Source organism: Heterocephalus glaber, unplaced genomic scaffold (genome assembly GCF_053883595.1).
Source record: "Heterocephalus glaber isolate CG9 unplaced genomic scaffold, H.glaber_assembly_v1.0 deba00001481, whole genome shotgun sequence".
In the NCBI taxonomy this organism is placed as follows: Eukaryota; Metazoa; Chordata; class Mammalia; order Rodentia; family Bathyergidae; genus Heterocephalus; species Heterocephalus glaber.
In genome coordinates, this window is record NW_028258317.1 from 59,340,007 (window position 1) to 59,360,675 (window position 20,669).

At 36.3% G+C, this 20,669-nt stretch overlaps 1 protein-coding gene across 2 annotated transcripts in view; it reads left to right on the forward strand.

The window, feature by feature from the left end:
* Window positions 1-20,669, forward strand: part of LOC147825976 (proprotein convertase subtilisin/kexin type 5) — a 341,197-nt gene that overhangs the window by 197,684 nt on the left and 122,844 nt on the right. For both annotated transcript variants that reach the window (XM_004862531.3, XM_087184121.1), the window contains exon 10: window positions 17,668-17,771. In XM_004862531.3, the coding sequence (XP_004862588.1) occupies window positions 17,668-17,771 (104 nt within the window). The remainder of the gene's footprint in view (window positions 1-17,667; window positions 17,772-20,669) is intronic.

Here is a 20,669-nt window from a genome sequence, read left to right on the forward strand (position 1 = left end):
ATCATGTCAGACATGGAAAGGTCAAAGTGTGAAAAGTTAGTGTTTAGCCAAAAATGATTCATACCATATGCTGTTAATTTTTAAGAAATGGAACTAACAATCTGCATTTCTTTTAAACCCAAGAAGTTCATGTGTATAAATTTTGCATAATTCTGACTGATTAGCCACATATGTCTTTGCTTCACCTTTCATTATAATCTGTCTCACTGGTGTGTATTTCCAATGCAGGAAAAATGTAAGGAAATGCCCAAATATTTGTGAAACAGTAACTGTGAAAAGTTAATACCTGGGACATTTGAGAGGTCAGGATATCTGGAGTTTTTAACAACTTTGCTCTGAGTTAAAGTAGCTCACTGAGGGAGGGAGGACTTCAGTTTTCTAGAACTGAGTGTGAACAAGAGTCACTCAAGAAGGATTTGTTAGTCATAAACATTTCTAAGTATTGAGGTTAGTTAGTATCTGAGTACTGATGTCCCATAAGCCAATCTTATCTTCTTTTTTGTTGTTGTTTTTTAAATTAAAAACACATTTTAGTATAAAACGTTCCATTGAGAATTTTCCCAAGAGCCACATTGAGCTGTATGAAATGTTGGTGAGGACAGAGAACACGAATGTATTTGGTTATGGAGGTAAAATTGCAATGGGCATGCCAGCCATTTCCTCTTAGGAGAGTTTTGTTTCTTTCGATTCAAACTTAGAAAGTACATCACAGTGAGAAATACAGCCGCATGTGCCCATATCCGTGCAGTTACCGGGGCAAAGAAGCAGTTTGCACTCCCACCTTTCCTTTCACACACTCTCCTTTTGGAGCTTGGAATTTAGCTCAGATTTCTGGCCTGAAAGGTGGAGATATACTGCGTGAGACGGGTGAACACAATTAAAAGGTAATTGAGGAGGAGGAGAGCTGAAAAGGTATGTGCAGTGAAAACAGCGCGCATTTCAACTTGAGGCTGAGTGGACAGAGAAGGGATGTACTGTCCTGGATTATTCCCTATAGTGAAATAATTGTAACCAGACCCAGAGAGCAGTTAGCATGGGCTTTCTGCCAGGACTGTGCATGAAAATAGCTTTGTTATGTCTACGTACACACAGACAATACACTCTGTCCTCTAGCACTTTTCAAGTTCAAATTATTTAGAAGCCAAGTCTCCCTGGGCTCAACTTTGTACCTTAAGTAATGCTTTCGAACAGGATGGCTTCCAAAGGTACCCATTATGACCGGAAAAGCCCTGGTCAATAGGCTCATTCACCTAGAATTATCTTGAGATTTTGCCAGAGTTCTCCATCTCCTTCCCTAGAGGAAGAAACTGAGAAACATGTTGGAGAACTGAGATGCTCAGAAGCTGAACTGAGGACAGAAAACTTCTTAAGGGTTTGCTGCTGCCTCTTTTTGCTTAGATGTGTTTTAGAAAAATGTATTATTCACTGAAAACATGTTCTTGTGACAGTGATAATAATAATTTTTGAAAAATAGTTCTTATTCCTGTTCCAATCATTAATCCTTTTCCTTGCCTAGCTGGTTAAATATCATTTTCAAGTGTCAAATGATAGAAGTGCCTTATATTACAAATATCCAGTTTGGGTGGGAAGGAGCAGGTAAACTGGTGTCATTGTTCAGAATAGATTGGGGTGGGCTGTGAAAATGGCTGTAATCAGGTTAGAAGAGTGTGTGGAGCTGACGTACACCAGTAGATACAGCCAACATGGAATGGACTCGATACATCCCCTGGGGAAAAGGAAAAAAGCTCGGCCAAAGTTTCTTTGCTGAATTTGAATAGATTGTATTACCATATGAAAATGGGACTTTCCCATGGGATTTCCAGAATTAGAAGCATAAAACCTGAGGAGACAGAAAGATCCTGGGCCTATCGGCCTTGCAGAAAAAATGGTACTAAGTATCTCCCACAGTCTCTGTGCTTTGGCACAGTGGCACCCCCAGCAGTCAGTGAATCTTCAGAAAATGCTCATTATTGAAAGCATGCATGCTATAAATAACTTGTTTTAAAAAAGGAAAAGAAAAGAAAGAATATAGCTTATGGGGTCAGGGATTTAGTTCAGTGGCACTGTCTGCCTCGCAAGTGCAAGGTCCAGCGTTTGATCCCCACAGCAAAAAAAAAAAGAATATTTTTTTTTTACTTGTAGGACATTTTTGTCATATAAAATTTAGAATATTTTGTGCCATTTACTCCAGAGAGCATAATTATTCCTGATGACTCTAGAATCTGGTTTTAGGGTTTAGCTGATACCAGCATTTGTTTCTTCTTTTTAAAAAATTTTAATCTTGACACTTTTTGCCATCGATATGAGAGGAAACATAAATAAGAGAACTATAAATGACAAATTAAAAAGCATGTCATTTCACTAACATGTGAAGTTTATTCATCTAAACAAAAACAAGTCAGTTAGGGCATTTGATGTGTTGAAAGCTCCCAGCAGTGCGTTCATCATGAAAGAAAATGTGGTACCTGGAATGGAACATGCAACACTGAAAGAAAGACATTGTATGTTTACAGTTCGAATTTCACTCTGGATGATTCTGAATTTTACTGAGGAACCACATATGTGACTAAGGTGAAGTACACTTTTATGTCTTTGCATATTCCAGAAATAAACTAAGCCTGTGAGAGCAGACAGTGCCGTTCCTAATCAGTAAAGATCATAGAACATTTGACTGCAACATCCCACATAGGAGCAAAAAGATGCTTCTTGCCACTGATGCAAGTGAGTGTTGAGATGTTGCATAGTACAAGAAAGAAAAGATAAAGTGATGGGAAAAGACAGCAGTCAGCTTTCACTGAATGCTTGCTCTATGCCAAATATTGAGCTGAGCACTTCTGTTGGTAATCTCATTTAATTCTCAAAGTAGTGGTCAAATGTAGGCAATGTCCTGTTACACACAGAGAACAAGGCTTAGGAATTCACACAGGCAGCAAGTGAGAGGTCTGGAAGTTGAACTCAAGCATTGTGACACAAGAACTCACCATCCTACTACATCACCTTTCTGTTTGTCAGAGCAATAATGAGATGTAGTTAATGACAAGTGGATGCCAGGGACCAGAAGAGCCATGAGTTTTGAGAAGGGAGATAAAATTTTGAGCAGAAATGATTTAGAAAGACTTTACAGAACAAGAAGGATTTAGCTGTACTTCAAAGACTTGTTTCACTCTAATGTGCAAGTGACTCATTTTAGGATCTTGTTTTAAAAATGTATATTGCAAAGCCCTCAAAATCATTCAGGTAATTCAATCACAAGTGGTCCCGAGATGACAGTGAGAAACCTCTCTAGACTATAAACTCTCTTAAGAGTTAGTGTGCTATGGTAACCCCAGCACCAAGAACAATGTTTGGCATATAGTAGGCAATCATATATGTTCTGAATTAATGAATAAACAGAAGGAACTTTTCCTTTAGTTATTCAAAAGTATGTATAGTTCTCTATTTAGGAATCTGTAGCTAGTGGGATATAGCACCAATAAGTTTAAACTCTAAATATTGATTGATTCCTTCAAGAAATGTTTATTAAATTGAACGCGCTACTCTAATTTATTTTGAAGCAGATCTCTGCTTCACATCTCTGAAACCGCCATATATCTTCAAAGTAATAACAAATCTGTAACATCATGGTTTTGATGTAATTCAGTACATGTCTGGCGCTGAGCTGAGACCTAGAATACCTCTATGAGTAATACGTGCATGGACCATGCCAGAGCTGCCAGGGATGTATGTGAGGCCTTCCTTCAACCCGACTGCAGTAGAGCCCAAACTCCAGTTAACAGAGACACAGATTAGAGATCATCGTATCTCTCCTAGAGGAAAAACAAAGCAGGATATGTATTATGGAAGAGGGTGATGGTGGATAAGGGTAGGGAAGGATATATAATGACAAATAAAGAAAGAATGAGTGAAAGCCATCATGTGACTGAAGTCATAACAGCGGTCCAGTTTATGCTTGGATTTTGTGAGCTTTGAGTTATAATTTGGTGATATTAACCGCGTTTCACCTTGCTTGTCCAGTGGAGCTTACAGTCACGACTGTGCCTTAGAATAAAAAGCTAAATGATAGATAGAGAAGGGAAAATCTAATGATAAAGAAAAAAGCCTATATACAATAATTATTTTATATTCCTGCAACAGATTACAAAACATTCCTGTGTATGACTGAAAACAAGTTGAAAATTGGCGTTACTTCAAAGATCAAGGTTTTCATTGAGGCAGGAAGAGTACATTAAAACCTTATTTTCCTGTCTCCGGCGGGCATTTTATTTTATTTGAAATATTTGGTACTCAAGCAAGGGATGTTGAGAAGAAAGAAGAGGCTTTGAGGGAAATTCAAGGTATGGAGATATGTTCTCTGCCTGACCCTAACTGGACTCTGCTTGTTACTTGACTATGGGAAACCTTCACAGAGGCTTCCCAGAATGTTGCTGCGCTTCCTGGAGAGAGAATTTTAAGGAATTGATCATATAAGTCATGCTGAATCGTTACTCTCTGCTCTGGATTTAGGTGCCATTGGAATCGAACTTTGCTGACCTCCTTTTCTGTAGCAGATGCATGTAGTTTTCATTGTGCTAAATCCTCCGTTACGTGGGACCCCATACCTGGAACATAAAATAATTGTTATCAGTTTGTCTGAGAATCCTAAGGTTGGAAGGCTGCTCAGGGACCATCTGGTCTGTTGAGATGCTATTTGGTGAATGTTCAAGAATCTCCAGCCAAAGGAGAAGAATAATGATTATAGAATATGCGGTGTTTTTAAAATAAGAGTATAGTTTAAAGTTTTTTTACAAGTATTTCAAAATTACGTAGTACTTTGTTATAAAGCTTTGTATTTGTTTGACTGTCCTTATTTGGCAAAATTAAAAATGACCAATCTCACATTGATTACCATATTTCAAGTACATATTGAAAAAAAATTTACCCATCTTTGAAATCTAGGAGATTAAGAGCCTTTTTCATCCGAGTGCTGCTTGCAAACATCCCACTGACATCTAGGGAGCAAGTAAATATTTATTTAACACTGATAGATGCCTGAGAGAGCAATTCCATGGCCACCAATATTATTAACCATAGAACTACTTTTCAAATTATGTGTCAATTGCCAAAATAATACATGCCCTTTGTTAAAATGATGTGTATAAATCAGGCAGACATGTACATAATGAAAGTTTTCCTACACAAATTTCAGCAGCTATTTTATGCTTGAATCATGTAATAATAACTCCTGATGCTATGATGCTACTTTCAAATACTAATAGAGATTATATATTTATTATGAAAATATTCCACGCTTTATCATCTTTAATCGTACATTGATTTCCCTTTAGTTCCTGTTCATTTTATTTTCCCTTTCCCATTATTTTTTTAAATCAACCTTTTTAACCAAAGAATACTTTATCCAACCTAAAGTCATGCAAGATTGAATTAAAGGTTTTATATCTTTGTGGGTACCATCTCTTTTCTGTTGTTGGAAATTGAATATTCAAATTGAATTTCAGAAATATCTTTCAAAGTACCTCAAGAAAGTATTAATATTAGGAATCCTCAATATGTCACCTAATGATCTTTTGTGGTAATATTTTTCTTACTTGTATATAAATGATGTATTATTCCTTTTCCATAGTTATTGCAAATACTTTATCAACTTGCTATTTGATTTCAAGTTTCCTCATACTACTTTGACATAGAGTGCTTTCTTTCTTCACTTTTTGATAATTGTTCTATGAAAATATGTGTCTTTCATGAATTCTTTAATTAGAATTAGTCATATATGATCTTCTGGTACTTCTTGCTGAATCTTAAGTATACCAATTAAAACTACATATGTTTTCCCATGATTAAGAATCATTAGGTTAGAAAGTCCATTCCTATCTCAAAATCTATTAATTAACAGATTTCATCTAACAGATTTTCACCTAGTGTTTTCTTCCTGAACATTTCATCATCAAGGCTTAACTAACTGGAAATTATTTTAGTGTGAGGATCTAAGTTGAATTTTTATTGCGATCACAATAAATCACAATTTAACAAGTGATACTTGTTAAATAATACATCTTCTCTAACAATTTATTTTGCATTCTTTAAGTTGTGGCATTTATGTAGAATTCTTTGAGCATTTTCTTTTAGCATTCTGTAGTTTTTATATAATCACTTCACATTTTAAACAGTTTCCTACACAATTTTCCAGATTTCTGTATTGTTTCAAAAACAGGCCCGGTGAAAATTTATAACTATTTTTTAAATCCATGGTTTCTTTACACAATTGGTTTTCCCAGTCAAGAAAATCTATCTCCATACTTTTAATTTTTTTCTCCTTGGCATTTAGAATAGTAAATATTTGTCATGCTATTAGCTTAATGCCTTTATCTGCTTATTGCTTATCTATAACAGAGCTGTTGTTTTGTATATTTTTCTTCTCCCTAGCCCCTCAATTTACATTGTGCTATGGCAGATCATCTTGCTTTGTTTGGGTGTTGTTGTTGTTGTTGTTGTTGTTGTTTTCCAGAAAGAGGCGTAAAGGAATTTATTAGGCAAAATGTAAAAGAATACACTCAATAGTAGGGTGCAAGTATTCTGAGAAATGAGACTCACTACAGTTTGGAGCCTGGAATATTTACGTGGTTTTGGTGGTGGATGTTTTGGACTTTTTTATAATATATGCATGGCATTTGATAATAGTAATCTAATCCTAGTTATGTGTTCATTTGTGATGAGCATTTTTCATGTTTGTTCTTATTGGAAGATGGTAGAAATTGCTCGATGTAGGTTCAGGTTTTGGAGTCAGGCTGACTGCTGCTTCAGTCCTACTTCTATCATTATTGCTTAAGTAGCCTGCAGCAAAGGAAAATTAGGTTTCATAACTTTCTTTCAGTTTCTTCATCTGAAGTTGGACCAGTAACCCCAAATCAAAGTGTTATTGCTAGGATTAAATGAATTTAGGCATATGAAAAGTACATACTAGAAATACAGAAACTGATATAGTATCATTTCTATTACATAAGGTAATCATTCAAACAATGCTAAATATCAAGAATGGTATAGTGCACTTCCAAGCCTAGGTCCTGATTTTCTGTGGGTTTTTTTCAATTTTTATTTTAAGCTTCTTGTTTCTCTTTTTATGGACATTTGCTTTTCTGTTAGACCTTTTTCATCCTACCTATGCATCAATTTGGTTTCATTAGGAATGAAACTTGAGTGTTTTCTCAATATTTGTCAGGGCTATTTTATTTAATCTCAGTACATTTGCTTATACAATTTGTTAGAATAGATTTCTTAATATTCTCTGCTTGTACTGATGAATTAAATTTAATTCTTTAATATGCTATTGGTTGAGTTTCAACACATTTTACTTATGCCTTTGAGTTTATTTTCCTGAGATGGGTAGTTCATATTTTCTTTTACTGGAATTAAGGTCCTGTGTGTGTACACATACTGTCTTGTTACAGGAGCTAGTTAACATAAATTGAACTCACAGTGAATAAGTAACATGTTTGAAAATGTCCTTTATGGTTTATTTCATTTACTCTTCATATAAAGAAGTAAGTGTAGTAAGAGGAGAGTCAGGTTTCTGAATCCAAGTTGACTTTAAAACTGGTATCTGTCTCTCTAAGTTCTTGGTTTCGGGTGATGTTAAATTCTCAAAATAAATTTTGGAATTTTGTAACTTGTCTTTTTTCTGGAGGCCTTTGAGATCACTCTTTTTGTAAGTTTGAAGGAAATCATATGGCCCAAGGCCTTTTTTTAGAGGTAATTCTTTGATAAAATATTTCTATTTGAATTCTTTAAATTAAAAAACTCTTAATTAATTGTTTAAACTGTCTCTAGAACTATGTTCAAATTATAAGATTTTCACATTTATTAACCAGTTACATGTATAATACTTTCTAATATTATAAGCTCCTCTTGTATTGGTTTTCATAACTGCCTTAGTATTTAATATTTCTTTAATCATTAGTGATTTTTAAATTTTTTTAATTACATTTTTTTCCCAAAGGGTCAGTTCTTGAACGTTTTGATAAATTTTTCCATTGAGCTTTTTTAAAAATTTAATTTCCTTCTTGTTTTCCTTGGGAGTATTGTTTGTTCTTTTAGGATTGCATCAGTAAAACCAAGATCCATTCATCATTACATTAATACAATTTTTTAAAAATATGAATTTATTTCTGACCACATTTGGCAGGGGGTACCGAGGATTGAACTCAGGACTTTGTGCTTGCAAGGCAGGTGGCGGAACCACTGAGCTACATCCCCAGCCTCTGACCACATTTTTTGAAAGTCATTTGATGTCATTTTGACTGTCACTAATGATGTTTTTGGCTTCCTCTTCCATAGAATGATAATCGAGAAAAATATTTTAAGCATTTAGTAAACTTTCTTGCAATTATTATTGACTTTTGGGGATCTTTTCTACTACATTTTAATCATAATCAGCAACACAAGTGTTTTTCCTTGGTGCAATTATAGAGATTGACCTTTGGCTCTATATAGATCTTCAATTTTTTTCTTTCAAAGCTCTTAAATTGATCCATGAATTATTTTTTTAAATGCCTTTTTGTGGGGCATATGTTTCCATATTGCTACAGCTATTATATAAATAAGCCTTTTATATTCTTTCTTCTGAGAAAAATGGATCAAATTCTCTGAAACCTGCTGTGGTTCCCAGGAATTTCTTTTTTCCTACTCCTTGATTCATTCATCTTGATGTACCTGTCTTTGAGTACATTCAACTTATTTGTTCTTTTGAGTGTTTTTTGTGTCTAAAATGTTATACCATGTGCAGCTAATTTCATCATCCATACATTTTTGTGTGTATTTTGTGGGAAAATCTATGCCTATTCTGTAACTTCTAGTTTTTATTTTAAAATATATATTCCAGGTCTGGGGATTTAGCTCAATGGTTTTCGCTGCCTGCTGTGCAAGCACAAGGGCCTGAGTTCGATCCCTGGTACCAAAAAAAAACCAACAGGGCTGGGATTTAGCTCAGTGGTTTTGCCGCCTGCCTCGCAAGCCCAAGGACCCAAGTTAGATCCCTGGTACCAAAAAAACCCAAAAAAAACCCATATATTATAATAGGGGAAGTATCTCCTTTTACATCTTAGTATCTAAACTTTACTTATGTTTTCTTTTCTGCCCTTATCTCCTGATTTCCTCATCTTTAATACTATAACCTAGATTTATACTACAGACTGTTTTAATTTGTTATCGTTATTTTTCTGTCTTCTCAAAGGAATTTTGTAAAAATAATTATTAAGTCAATTCTGTAATTACTTTAGAATCATCTTTAGATCTCCTATCAATAGGCATACATTCTAGTTTTTAATTCTGACATATTTCTTCATAAGCTAAAATGAACTTTTATGTTATTTTATTTTGGTTCCCAGAGTATGTATTTGTAGACAAGTAGGTTAGTATGTTTTCTCAGTCTGAGAAATATGCAGATTCTGCATTCACTGATGAAGAACAGTGGACCTAGCAAAACATTTATGGGTTCATTTCCTTTCAAAAGCTGAAACTATTCTTTATTGTCTTCTAAAATAAGCTTTGCGGGGCAAGTCTGAAGCCAGAAATCCTGTTTTGTTTAGTTTTCTTAATTCCTGAGTAGAAACCTTTAGGATATTTTTATTTCTTTGTATATGTGATAAAAATGCCTATTTTTTTATGAGATCTGGCTCTTTTTATTAATATTTTCTGGAACATTTTGAATTTGTTTAGTTTCCTTGGCCATTTTCAATGGAGAGTGATGTTGAGGACTGGCAGGCCTGCCTTGGTGCTTCACAGCTTGGGCTGTGGAGGGCAGGAGACCTGATTTCAAATCCTTTTTTCAGTTTGTATGAGTTATGTGGTTTTCAAGAGATAGTCAACCTTTTCTCCGCAGAGTTTCCACATCTGTGAGAAAGAAATAATAGCACTGTCTGTCTCTTGGAGTTGCTTTGTGGGCGTTAAGTGAAGACCCAGTAGAACATCTGGTACATAGCAGAGATGCGCAGTTATCTCAGAGCAGGACAAAGCTGGTATTTTGAAGGTGGTTTCTGTTTCCTGTCCTCCAGATCTATCATCTGGTCTTTCTTTGTCACAGTGTTCCTAAATATGTGGGAAGTTCTTCTCTCTCTTTCTTTCTTTTTCTTTCTTTTCCTTCCTTCCTTCCTTCCTTCTTTTTCTTTCTTTCTTTCTTTCTTTCTTGCTTGCTTGCTTGCTTGCTTGCTTGCTTGCTTGCTTGCTTGCTTGCTTGCTTGCTTGCTTGCTTGCTTGCTTGCTTGGGTACTGGATATTGAACTTAGGACCTTGCACTTTTGAAGCAGGCATGGCTCAGCTGAGCTAAATCCCCAGCCCTCTTTCAGCCTTTCTTACTGTCTCTCAGCTCATGCTACGTGCTGATGGACTCCTGTGTTCTACACCAGGCTTTTCATAAGCTTCACGTTATTGTGGTATTTCTCTTACGTGCTCTTATTTTTCATCCACTTTGCCTCTTCTTCCTGTCCCTTGTACTTACTTCTTTTAACTTTATTTCATTTTCTTTCCTTCCTTTCTTCATTTCCATTCTTTGCTTTTTAAAAAATTATTCATTCTCAATCATCACTGACTCCATTGCTGTGGACCATTGGTGAAGCAGCACATTATAGCAGGAGAATGTGATTGAACAAAACTTCTCAGCTTTTAAGAATTATTTTTCTTAATGCAGTCACATCAGTAGAGTTCTTTATAATGCAACCAAACATTTGTAGCAGATTTCTGTTAGTCTTTATTAATAATTTCCTCTATATTTGTAGTGCATAATTCAAAAATATTATTTGTTGCTATAGATGTGTAATAATTAGCAAGGCTTCCAAGAATTTATGTACTAAACCAAGAGTTTCTAACATAGGCATAATAACATTCAGTAAGCCTGTAGAAAGCCATTATTTTAACCCTTTAAGTTTAACAGGAAAAAGGGGACCTATAAAGTAATTTAAAATAATAGCAAGGACCAGGGATTTAGCTCAGTGGTTTCGCTGCCTGCTGCACAAGTGCAAGGACCTGAGTTCAATCCCCGGTACCAAAAAACAAAAACAAAAAATAAAAATAAAATAATAGCAATAACAGAGGGAATAGGGAGGGTATGGCTCAGTGGGAGAGAATTTGCACAGCATACACTAGGCCTGTTCAGTCTTCAGCACCATGAAAAATAATTATAACAGATACAACCAGCTATTTTTGTTGCCTGTCCGAAGGTTTAACTGCTTGCTGTTAAGGATGGAACCCTGAAAAATCTCTGAATAATGGAGAAAATCATCAAAAGCATTTCAGTCTGGCAATTTGGTTAGGCAAATAAATGTGCAATCCTCAACAGTTCTAACATCTGATACTGTAAAACACGCTGTTATCAACCCAAAAAGCATTTCACAGTCCTCTGCAACATCAGTGACCACCAATCAAGAGGGAAGATGATCCACAAACAGAGGGGCTTTGTTTCCATCCATCCAAGTGGGCAGGAACAGTCCATTCTCCAGCTGGTCAGACTGCCACCTACACCATGAGCTTGTTGAAACTCATCTTTCTGACAGATATTTCCTAGTAACATTATCTCCCTAAGTAGAAATATACCAAGGTCCTAAAAGTGATATTGGACAGATTTAAAAACGTCATTAAAATTTAGGAGCAGTGAATGAAATAGTTTAATTAAGTAGAGATTCAGTATTATTTTGAGAACAAATTTGAATGAGAAACCAAAATAAAGGGGAGAGGGGTGCTGATGTCTTCCCCCAGGATGTCAGTTAGCCTAGACTCTGGACAGTCTGTACCATGAGCAGAAAAGAGACACTTTCAAGAGCTTCACACAGTTGGCAAGGATAAGTTTAGAAAGATGCACTCATAATGCCACATAACTGTCTATTGTAAAAGCTCTTAAACCTTGGGGCCAAAAGTGAAACCCAGACCCAGAATCCTGGTTATGGGGTGAATAGAGGCTTTTAGGGTTGTGTTCAGGGTGCTACTGATGAGCAAAATGAGATTGAGGGAACGTGCACGGAGCTTCCAGTCATGACCTGATTTTAAGGCATGCTTTCTCTGGTTGGTTCCCCTGGCCATTCCTCACAGTGTATTCTGTGAGGACTATGTGCATAGTGTTCCAAGGAAGTGATTACTGAGCCTGCAAACAAAATGCCATTTGTTTGCATGGGCTCCACAGAAGGTTTAATTGTATTCTTTTAGGTGTAATAACAAATATCGGCAATGATGAATCAGGATGTGTAGGGAGGAAACCAGTTTACATAGCAACACTTTTCATTGTACATTAGATTCCATCTTGTATTAAGTGTGTATAAAGACCAAGTTTCTTTACCCTTGGCGTACATTGGATTCATAGAATCAGAGAATGGTTTCATAAGAGTGATTTAAATGTGGAACTTGGGTGGATCTGAATCAACTTTCCTTTTTCTTTCATCTTTTCTGCTTTGGTTCAAGTGTGGTTCAAGTGTGGATCATAGTGGATGTTCAGGCGGTAACAACACAAGCTGAATTTCTAACCCTTGAGGTGTTCTTAATTTTATTTTCTAATACTACAATCTGATTTTAAACCTGGGACTTTGATTAGTGTAGTACACAAAATAAATGTACTTAAGTTAGTGGTGCTCCGGTTGGGAGGGGGGCTCACAATCAGGTGGTTCTTCACTACCTGGCCAAAAACAAAAAGTTTGGTTTTCTTTGTTGAATGGTCACTACTGTGTTCCTGAGTCATCATTTGCATGCATTGACTGCAATCAGATTAATGTTTGTATGAATCTCAGGAGGCCTTAAATAGCTTCTCCCCCATCTTTTGTTGTTCCAACTCACAATAAATTCATTCCCATAATTACTGATTTCTGTAGCATCAGTACAATGACTTTAATTTTCTGACTACTTGTTCTTGTCTCTATTTTGTACATTTACAAAGCATGGAAGGAGGCTGAATTTGTCTTGGATTATTGTTGAATATTTAGTAAGTGGTATATGTGGGTAACTGCTGATTGGTCATGCACTTTCCCTTTTGAGATGGATAATACCTCATCATCTCATTAGACAGAATCACACTTTTATTCAAAGATAATTCTGTTTAGGAAACAGTTTTTATTATCTGGATTTGTAGTCCCTTCTCTTGTTGATAAATTCTCCTTCACTATTAAGATATGTATCTGCTATTCCTTTAATCAGTCACCACTGAATTGCATTAGATGATAGATCTTTTGGGGATCTGGAGTAAGGGACTTCTTTTTTCTCTTTAACAACTGCAGGTGAGTCAGTTACCCAAAATTTCAAATTGATCTTTGCTTTTAAGAGCCGCCAAGTGCAGATTTATTTCAAATGCTCATACATCCACAGAATTATCTGGGAAAATTTGGTGAGGGAATTTTGTTTCCTTTTTAGTTTAAGTGCCAGCAGTTGCGCTCAGAAGCTGAAGCACTGTACAGAATGCTGCTCTTCTAACTTTTGTGTTGGGCCTGAGAAATACCTTGAACTGCTCAGAATAAGGAATGTAACGTAAGCACGGAGTAGTGATAGTGTCATTGACTATTCTGTTTTTGCAGCTGGGAACTAGGACATACTGGAGGGTGGGTTCAGCTGAGATTCAAGGAAGAGAAGAAATACTTAACCAGGCTGTGAGCCTCATGAGTGTGGGACCATGGCAAGGTGAACAATTCATAACAATAATGGCCTAAAATAATAATATTATGACATATACTGTACATGTAAAATATGTTATAAAATGATATAATTTCCCTGGCATCCTATTTTTCAGTTTATCTTTGATAGTGTGCTCAAGTTGGCTTTTAGAATCCACAAACCAAATTAAGACACAAGAATATTCTGAATTCAGTGGTAAACGACAGTCAGCCAATTTGACATAGAGAGTGTGTACAAAGGTTGTGTGAACATGAGAACATGGAGAGCCAGGGTATGTGTGTCCTATTTCACCTTTGTGGGTCCATTTTGGAAACAGCATTACAAAGTGAATGACAATGTAAAGTTCTGTAGCCAAGCCCAGCCAGTTTAAATTCCAGCTCTACCACTTACCACCCCAGAGTACTGGAGTAACTATACCTAAATTACAGCCTATGTTTTGTCTCTGAAATGAGCATGGGAATATTGCGTACATCGTGTGACTTTCAAGAGTATACAACATTAATGTACATAAAACATATCTTGCCTGGCCCCAGGTGCTTGCTAAGTGTTGGTTATTATTACAGTGTTAATAAAAGTTGGAAAACTTCTTAACCAGAAGATTACCTATACAGAATTCCCAGAATCATGTTCATTTCATTCCTTTGAAAGGCCCTAGACAGCTACCCAGGTCTTGAAGGCATTTAGTAATGTAATTCTTTTGGTATATATTATTGTTGTAGGGTAATTGTTAATGATTCCAGGAACCAATTTGAGAGGGGTGTGGCATAACTCCATGTGACTTATTTATGGAGTGCTGGTCAGCAAGGTCAGCTTGAGAGCTAACTGCTTTTTTTCTCCTACTCTGCTAGATTTTTGACCTCTTGATTGTTGCTTGCACCAAAGCTTCTGGGGCTCACTCTTCCTGTTCTTGAAAATGAAGGGGCTTTTAGTCTTCTGAGGCCAGTAGAGTGTGAGCCCAAAATATTTGACAGAGGGGGAAATTTTAGAGTGCCTGTTGTAGGAGAGCATTCAGCCTTTCCTCTCTGCTTTGCCATAAATATGGTTATGAGAAAGATCCATTACCAAATCTTGAATAGCTTGATTCAGTCTTCACCTCTATACCATCCTTGTAAGCATGCATGCAAGTAAAAAGCAAGATGCAAACCAGACTTTCTCATAAATGGAAGTCTTCTCGGGATACTGGTACTAAGTAAAACAAAATGTCTAGCAAAATTAACCTAGATCTGTTTCCTGAGCTAATTAGATATTTTCCCACAGGTAGAAACACCACTAATTCTAAATCCATTGGTTGCCCGTTTCCTCCTTATTTTTTGGTGATATTCAAGAAATTTTTGAATTAAATCATTTCTGAAGTTATGCATTATCAAATGTCAGAGTAAAATCATCCAACCACCTCCTTTCCATGTGTAGTTACAGTTTCCCGATGCCAAATTCTTCCTTTTAATTACAAACACTCCGAGAAGAACTAGTTTTTGCACCTCAGCATGAGAACAAGTAACTCATTTCTTCAGGCTTAGTTGAATGCAGGAGACTTCCTGAATCTGCCAGAATACAGCTGCCCAAGGTACAAGACAAACGTCCCCTGTTCTATTATTATATGTAGTGTTAAGATTCTTAGGGTAAATGTCTCTCTCCCAGTGGTCAGAACCTTCTGCTGAATATTTCTGAAGAAATTTTACCCTTGTGATAGGTAACGTGGAAAACTTACTTCTTTTTTTTTCTGCAAGGGTAAAATTTAAAACATAAAGAGTTTTAAATATGTGTTGTTATTTTTAAATTACTAGGTTAATTTGGCCATATATGTCATATATGTGTGTTCATTTGAGAGGATTGTACTTCATCATAAGTAAGTGGCTGTAATGTCTCTCTGGACTGAACTTTCTTCCTGTTGCTTTGCCCTTCATCCAAGTAACTATACTGGGAAAGTAAAGGATATGACTGTTATGTCCCTGGGAAAATCAGAGCTTTTGTATTGATACCGGCAGTCAGAGTTACACCTTGACTCATTTCTTCACTGCCCTGATGGTAATGTGCTGAATCTACTAAATTATCATGTGAATTCAGAGTTAGTTAGCAAAGGACCAAATCATGCTGTTTGTTTTAGAAGCAAAACTTATCTTTTTTTCTGGGATCTGTGACACATCTCCCTCCCTCCCTTGAGAGTTTCACGCCTTGCCGGCTTCTAAAATTGGTTCCTGCCAGGCATGGTGACACACACCTGTAATCCCAGCACCCCAGAAGCTGAAGCAGGAGGATAGCTGCATGTTCAAGGCCAGCTTGAGCTACGTAGTGAGTTGAGACCAGCCTGGAATACCTAGTAAGACCCTGTTTCAAAAAAACAAAAACAAAACAATAAAATAAAATAAGTTCCTGTCAAGGGTGGTATGAAAACAAAACAAAGTAATTCCCTTTTCATTGTTCTCATATTTTTAAAGTTCATATAATTGGGTTTTAATTTCTTGAACAAAACTTCTTCAGCTAACGCAGCCTTACAAAATAATGTTGTTCCATGCTTCTACCTTTTCAAAATGGAAATATTCTTTATTTACTTTTAGTCTGACAGCATAACAAAAAAGATATCAGAACTCAGAGTTCTTTGATTTTCCTATATTCTTCATATTCAGTCCACCAGATAAAAGCAGTAGCTCTTACTTTAGCTAAATGTTGTGCTGAATACTGCTTCTGAATAGCATATTGCGGACCAGGCACTAGGTTAAGTAATTGACATTACTTGATTCAATCAGCACAACAAATAGATATTAGTATCTACCCTTTAAGTGAGGAAATTAAGACTTTGAGAGGTTAATTTTACATAGAAAATGAAGAGCCAAAATCTGATCATGGGCCCCTCTTAGGAGGCTAGCCTCTAAATCACATATATAAAAGAATGTGGTATAAAGTGAAGCAGTGTATGGGCTTCACCATTAACAATTAGCTACAATAACATAAGTTTTCCTTCATTCTGAGCAACTGCAGTGTCCACGTGTGAGCATATATGGCAGGCAGTAATTTTTTCCTCTTCTTCCTCAAATATTCTGACCCACCCTAGCAAAAATGCTTCTTCTAAAACAAAAGTGGTGGATGAGAAACAAACAAACAAACAAACAAATGTCAAGACTACGTGGTAAATGCCATAATCCTTAATAAACTGAAAGATTGTCACATCTTAAAATTCAAGTGGAAACAATAAATGTCCTGATGAGAGTTACACTCATGTGATGAATCAGATACCTTCTAGTACACACATATTCTTTGAAACAGAACATAAGTCTGTACGTATGTATGTTCTTGGATTCATTTTCTGTATGTTTGTGATCAGCATCACAGTTCTCCAGTGTGCGTACCTCTGGTGCCATAGTGGCCTTATGCCCTTTAATGCTAAGGGCCATAAGAACTCACTGTCCAATAATGTAGTATAACAACTCCATATTACAAAGTAAGAATATTTCCCTAGCTGTCTGTGCCATAGAGCGGTCAACTTTGGGTTCTGTACCATGCATGGTCTATTCCTTAAAGAGCACTGAATATGAGGGACTTGATTTGAGATTTTTCCATATCCCACATATATATGTGTATGCGAAGATTAAACATTGCTAAGTTTTTTGCAAGTCGATTGCCTAGCTATATGATTGGGCAAGGAATGTTCCAGAGGCCTTCTGTCCTGACTTTAGCTTACTGTAAACTTACCAAAATGATGCAAGCTTTCACACAGAGGACCATGACACCATAAAGGACAGCCATTTTGTTAAGGAAAACGGAAACCCTCACCCTTCAAAAACTAAGTTACACTGACTTCAACCCTATTATTTCTTCAGTTCAAGGTTACATTTTCTGCCCCCCACAGACTAATGTCACTTCTCCACATTGAGAACAAGAGCGGCATTTGGCATTTGGTTATCCCAAACCCAAATTTCTGACCCTTTGTTTTTAGTACTTTGCCATTTTGATTTTGCTTTTTTAATTTGCTTGTGACTCTCTGCTTCCCCCATCTTTTTTTTTTTTTGGTACAATGATTCTTACCTTGTCTTTCCCCAGTCCGTTTCTGACCTGGAGAGACGTACAGCATGTTATTGTCAGGACTTCCCGTGCGGGACATTTGAACGCTAATGACTGGAAAACCAATGCTGCTGGTTTTAAGGGTGAGAACTTCTTTCATATTCTGTCACAGGCAAAATATTTTTATTTTTCTCCCATTTTAAATGGAGAGCAAGAAATAGAACCCCTCAAACAACTTAAAATTTTGTGCTCACAGATGAAGAGCTTGATCTTTTAGAAAATAAAAGGCAATTGATATTTTTTAAACTAAAACCAGTACACATATAAGGCAAATTTCCTTGGCTTCCCAGACCATAGGTCAAGTTTTTAAAAGATCAGCCAACTCCCAAGTATAGTCGGCCTCTGGGACTAATAGTTTACTCTTTGCTGTTGTTGATTATCTTAAGTGGTATCTATAAAAATGTATTTTAAACTTCCTCACCTTCTTTAGTGATTACTTTGCTTTAAAAGTAACTGATATATACCATTGACTTTATTGTAGCACTGTTAGGCCATGCATTCTATAAGTGAACTTCCAAGAGATACTACTTTATATAAACTACAAGTACTTATCAAGCTTTATAATGTGCACTTCTTATACAGTTGTGCGCAGCATAGGACAAATGCAGAATATTTTTCTCAAGGCTGATGCAGATTATATTTCCTTCCATTGGTCTAATATTTAACAGTAGCCATTATATTTATTGGCATAGATAATATATGCTGTAATAAAAAGAAAACAATTATAAGAAGCAGAGGTGTGGAAGATTATTATATTTACACAAGTTGCAGATGACCTAAATTTTAATCTGTAAAATTAAAACAAGGATTACTTTTTATCATATCTACAGACTTAAACTTACTCCCAAATAATTTTAGTGTCATAATTTTATACTATCATATAATTTAGTATATTAATCATTTATATATGTATATGTATATATATTTATAGTCCCCTATAGATGAAAAACCATGTTCCATAGCACAAGGAATATCTCCTTATAACTTGTGAGTCTAGTTATTTAAATTCTAAGGACCCTAACTGTCCAATTTTAAATATTTTGGAAGCTGAATATTATCTATGTTTGCTGTCTTACATATGATCTTAATGTATGATGGAATGTATATTTTAAAATTTTTGCAAATAATTTATTATAGACCCATCCTTGGCCAGAACCAGTAAATATCTGAGACAACCAGTGTTATATAAATAGTTCTTTGATTAGCATCTTCATTGAAGCCTTGATTTGTAGAAAAAGAACAATATTCCTCTACTTTTGACTCGTATCAAACACTTTTTCCATGCCTGTAATCTGTATAAACAGCAGTGCTCAGTAAATTCTAACCTAAAGAGTTGCGAATACCTGTTGAGATCCCATTCTCTCAAACCCAAATCAAGATACTCAGTCTCCAAATTGCAACTGTATGAGCAGCATCAAAATTATTTGAAGTTTCAGTTGTTCTAGGAAATCCAGAATGTAATTTTCCATACATATGTTTCATTTTGATTACCTTCCACATGCTTCCATCTCCTTTATATAAATCCATGAGGTTGTGAAGGGAATAGGGGACCAACGTGTAACCTTGGCTGCTTCAAGGTTAACATGAACTTCTTAGCAGAAAGTTCACAGACTAAGTACATTGACCTCCATGGAGCTGAGAAATCAACTTTAGCCCTAATAAATGTCATAGTTTTACTTACTCCTTTTTGGCAACCTAAAAAGAGCAAATGGTTCTAATAAAACACGCAGCTCTTTTGAAAACCTCTATAGGTTTTGGAGAGGGGGAAACAGGGATTTTAGACAAAATCACCAAATCCAAACCTGAATGTGAAGGAGGCTGTACACTGCTTCTGGCAAGGAGGAAATAGTATCTTACTATTGCACGTGGCAATATTTAGTATAACATTCCACTTTTCTCTCAGATAGCTGCCAAGCGTAACAATTAAAGTTCACTTTTTCATAGATGAATTACCCTGAACAGTATGGGCTCCCAGTGGAACTGTTTTGTAATTTTGTTGATGGCAAGCCCTGTATTTCATCTAAACATGATCATAATGAGATGATTTTTTTTTAAAGTTATTTTCTTCCGTACTCTAAACATTACTATCCCCTCCCATGAGTCCCACAAATAAAAGTGATTAGGGTGGAGGCTTGCAAAAGAAGCCACGTGCTTTGGGGAAGCAGAGAATGCAGGTCACCATGAAATATTAACTGGAAGAATAAAAAGAGCTAATGTTTGGAAGAGGTTCATGCAACCGGAGCTCAGGAAGAGCTCTTCCTTCATACTAAATCAGCCGACTTTTGCAGTCCTTGCTTAGCAGGAATCCATGGCCACACAGTTCTCCATAGACTAGAGGAAACAGTCATTGCCTACAAGCCAAAACCTATTGCCACAGGACCTCACCCTGCCCACTCAACTCCATCTTCATACCTCGGAGATGTGCAGGCTTGACCCACACTCAGCCATGTGTGTTGTGGGTCTGGAGTGTGGAAGGGGTTCCCTCTTGGAGCAGCTGCGGGCTTCCCATGCACAGGTTCTTAGGAGAGGAGGATGGCCGTGGAAAACCGAGGAGGCCTCTCTGTCAATTCATTTCTGTTGCTCTGAGTTACATCTTGATGGGTGAGGTGCGGAGAACTTTCTTCCTCATTCCCTGTGCTTTCAGAGCGATGCTCTATCAGTGATGCCATAGTGAAAATAGTGTGCAGGGAAGAAGCCTCAAAGACGCAAGCCACAGTCAGCATGCTCAACCTACTGGTGTTCTGATTTTTAACAATTTTAATTGATTATTCTGTCTTGCTGCTGCTTCAGCATTAATAATCTCTCGTAACATAGTTAAATGTCTTTTCAGCAGATTAGTTTTTCAGAATAAGCACAATCTAATATATACCAGCATATACCTATGAAAACTAATCGATTTTCCCTGCTCATCTTGTGAGTAACTCTAGCTAAATTTCAGGCAGTACCTTTTGACTGTACACTTCCTCAAGAGGTAGTTTCTT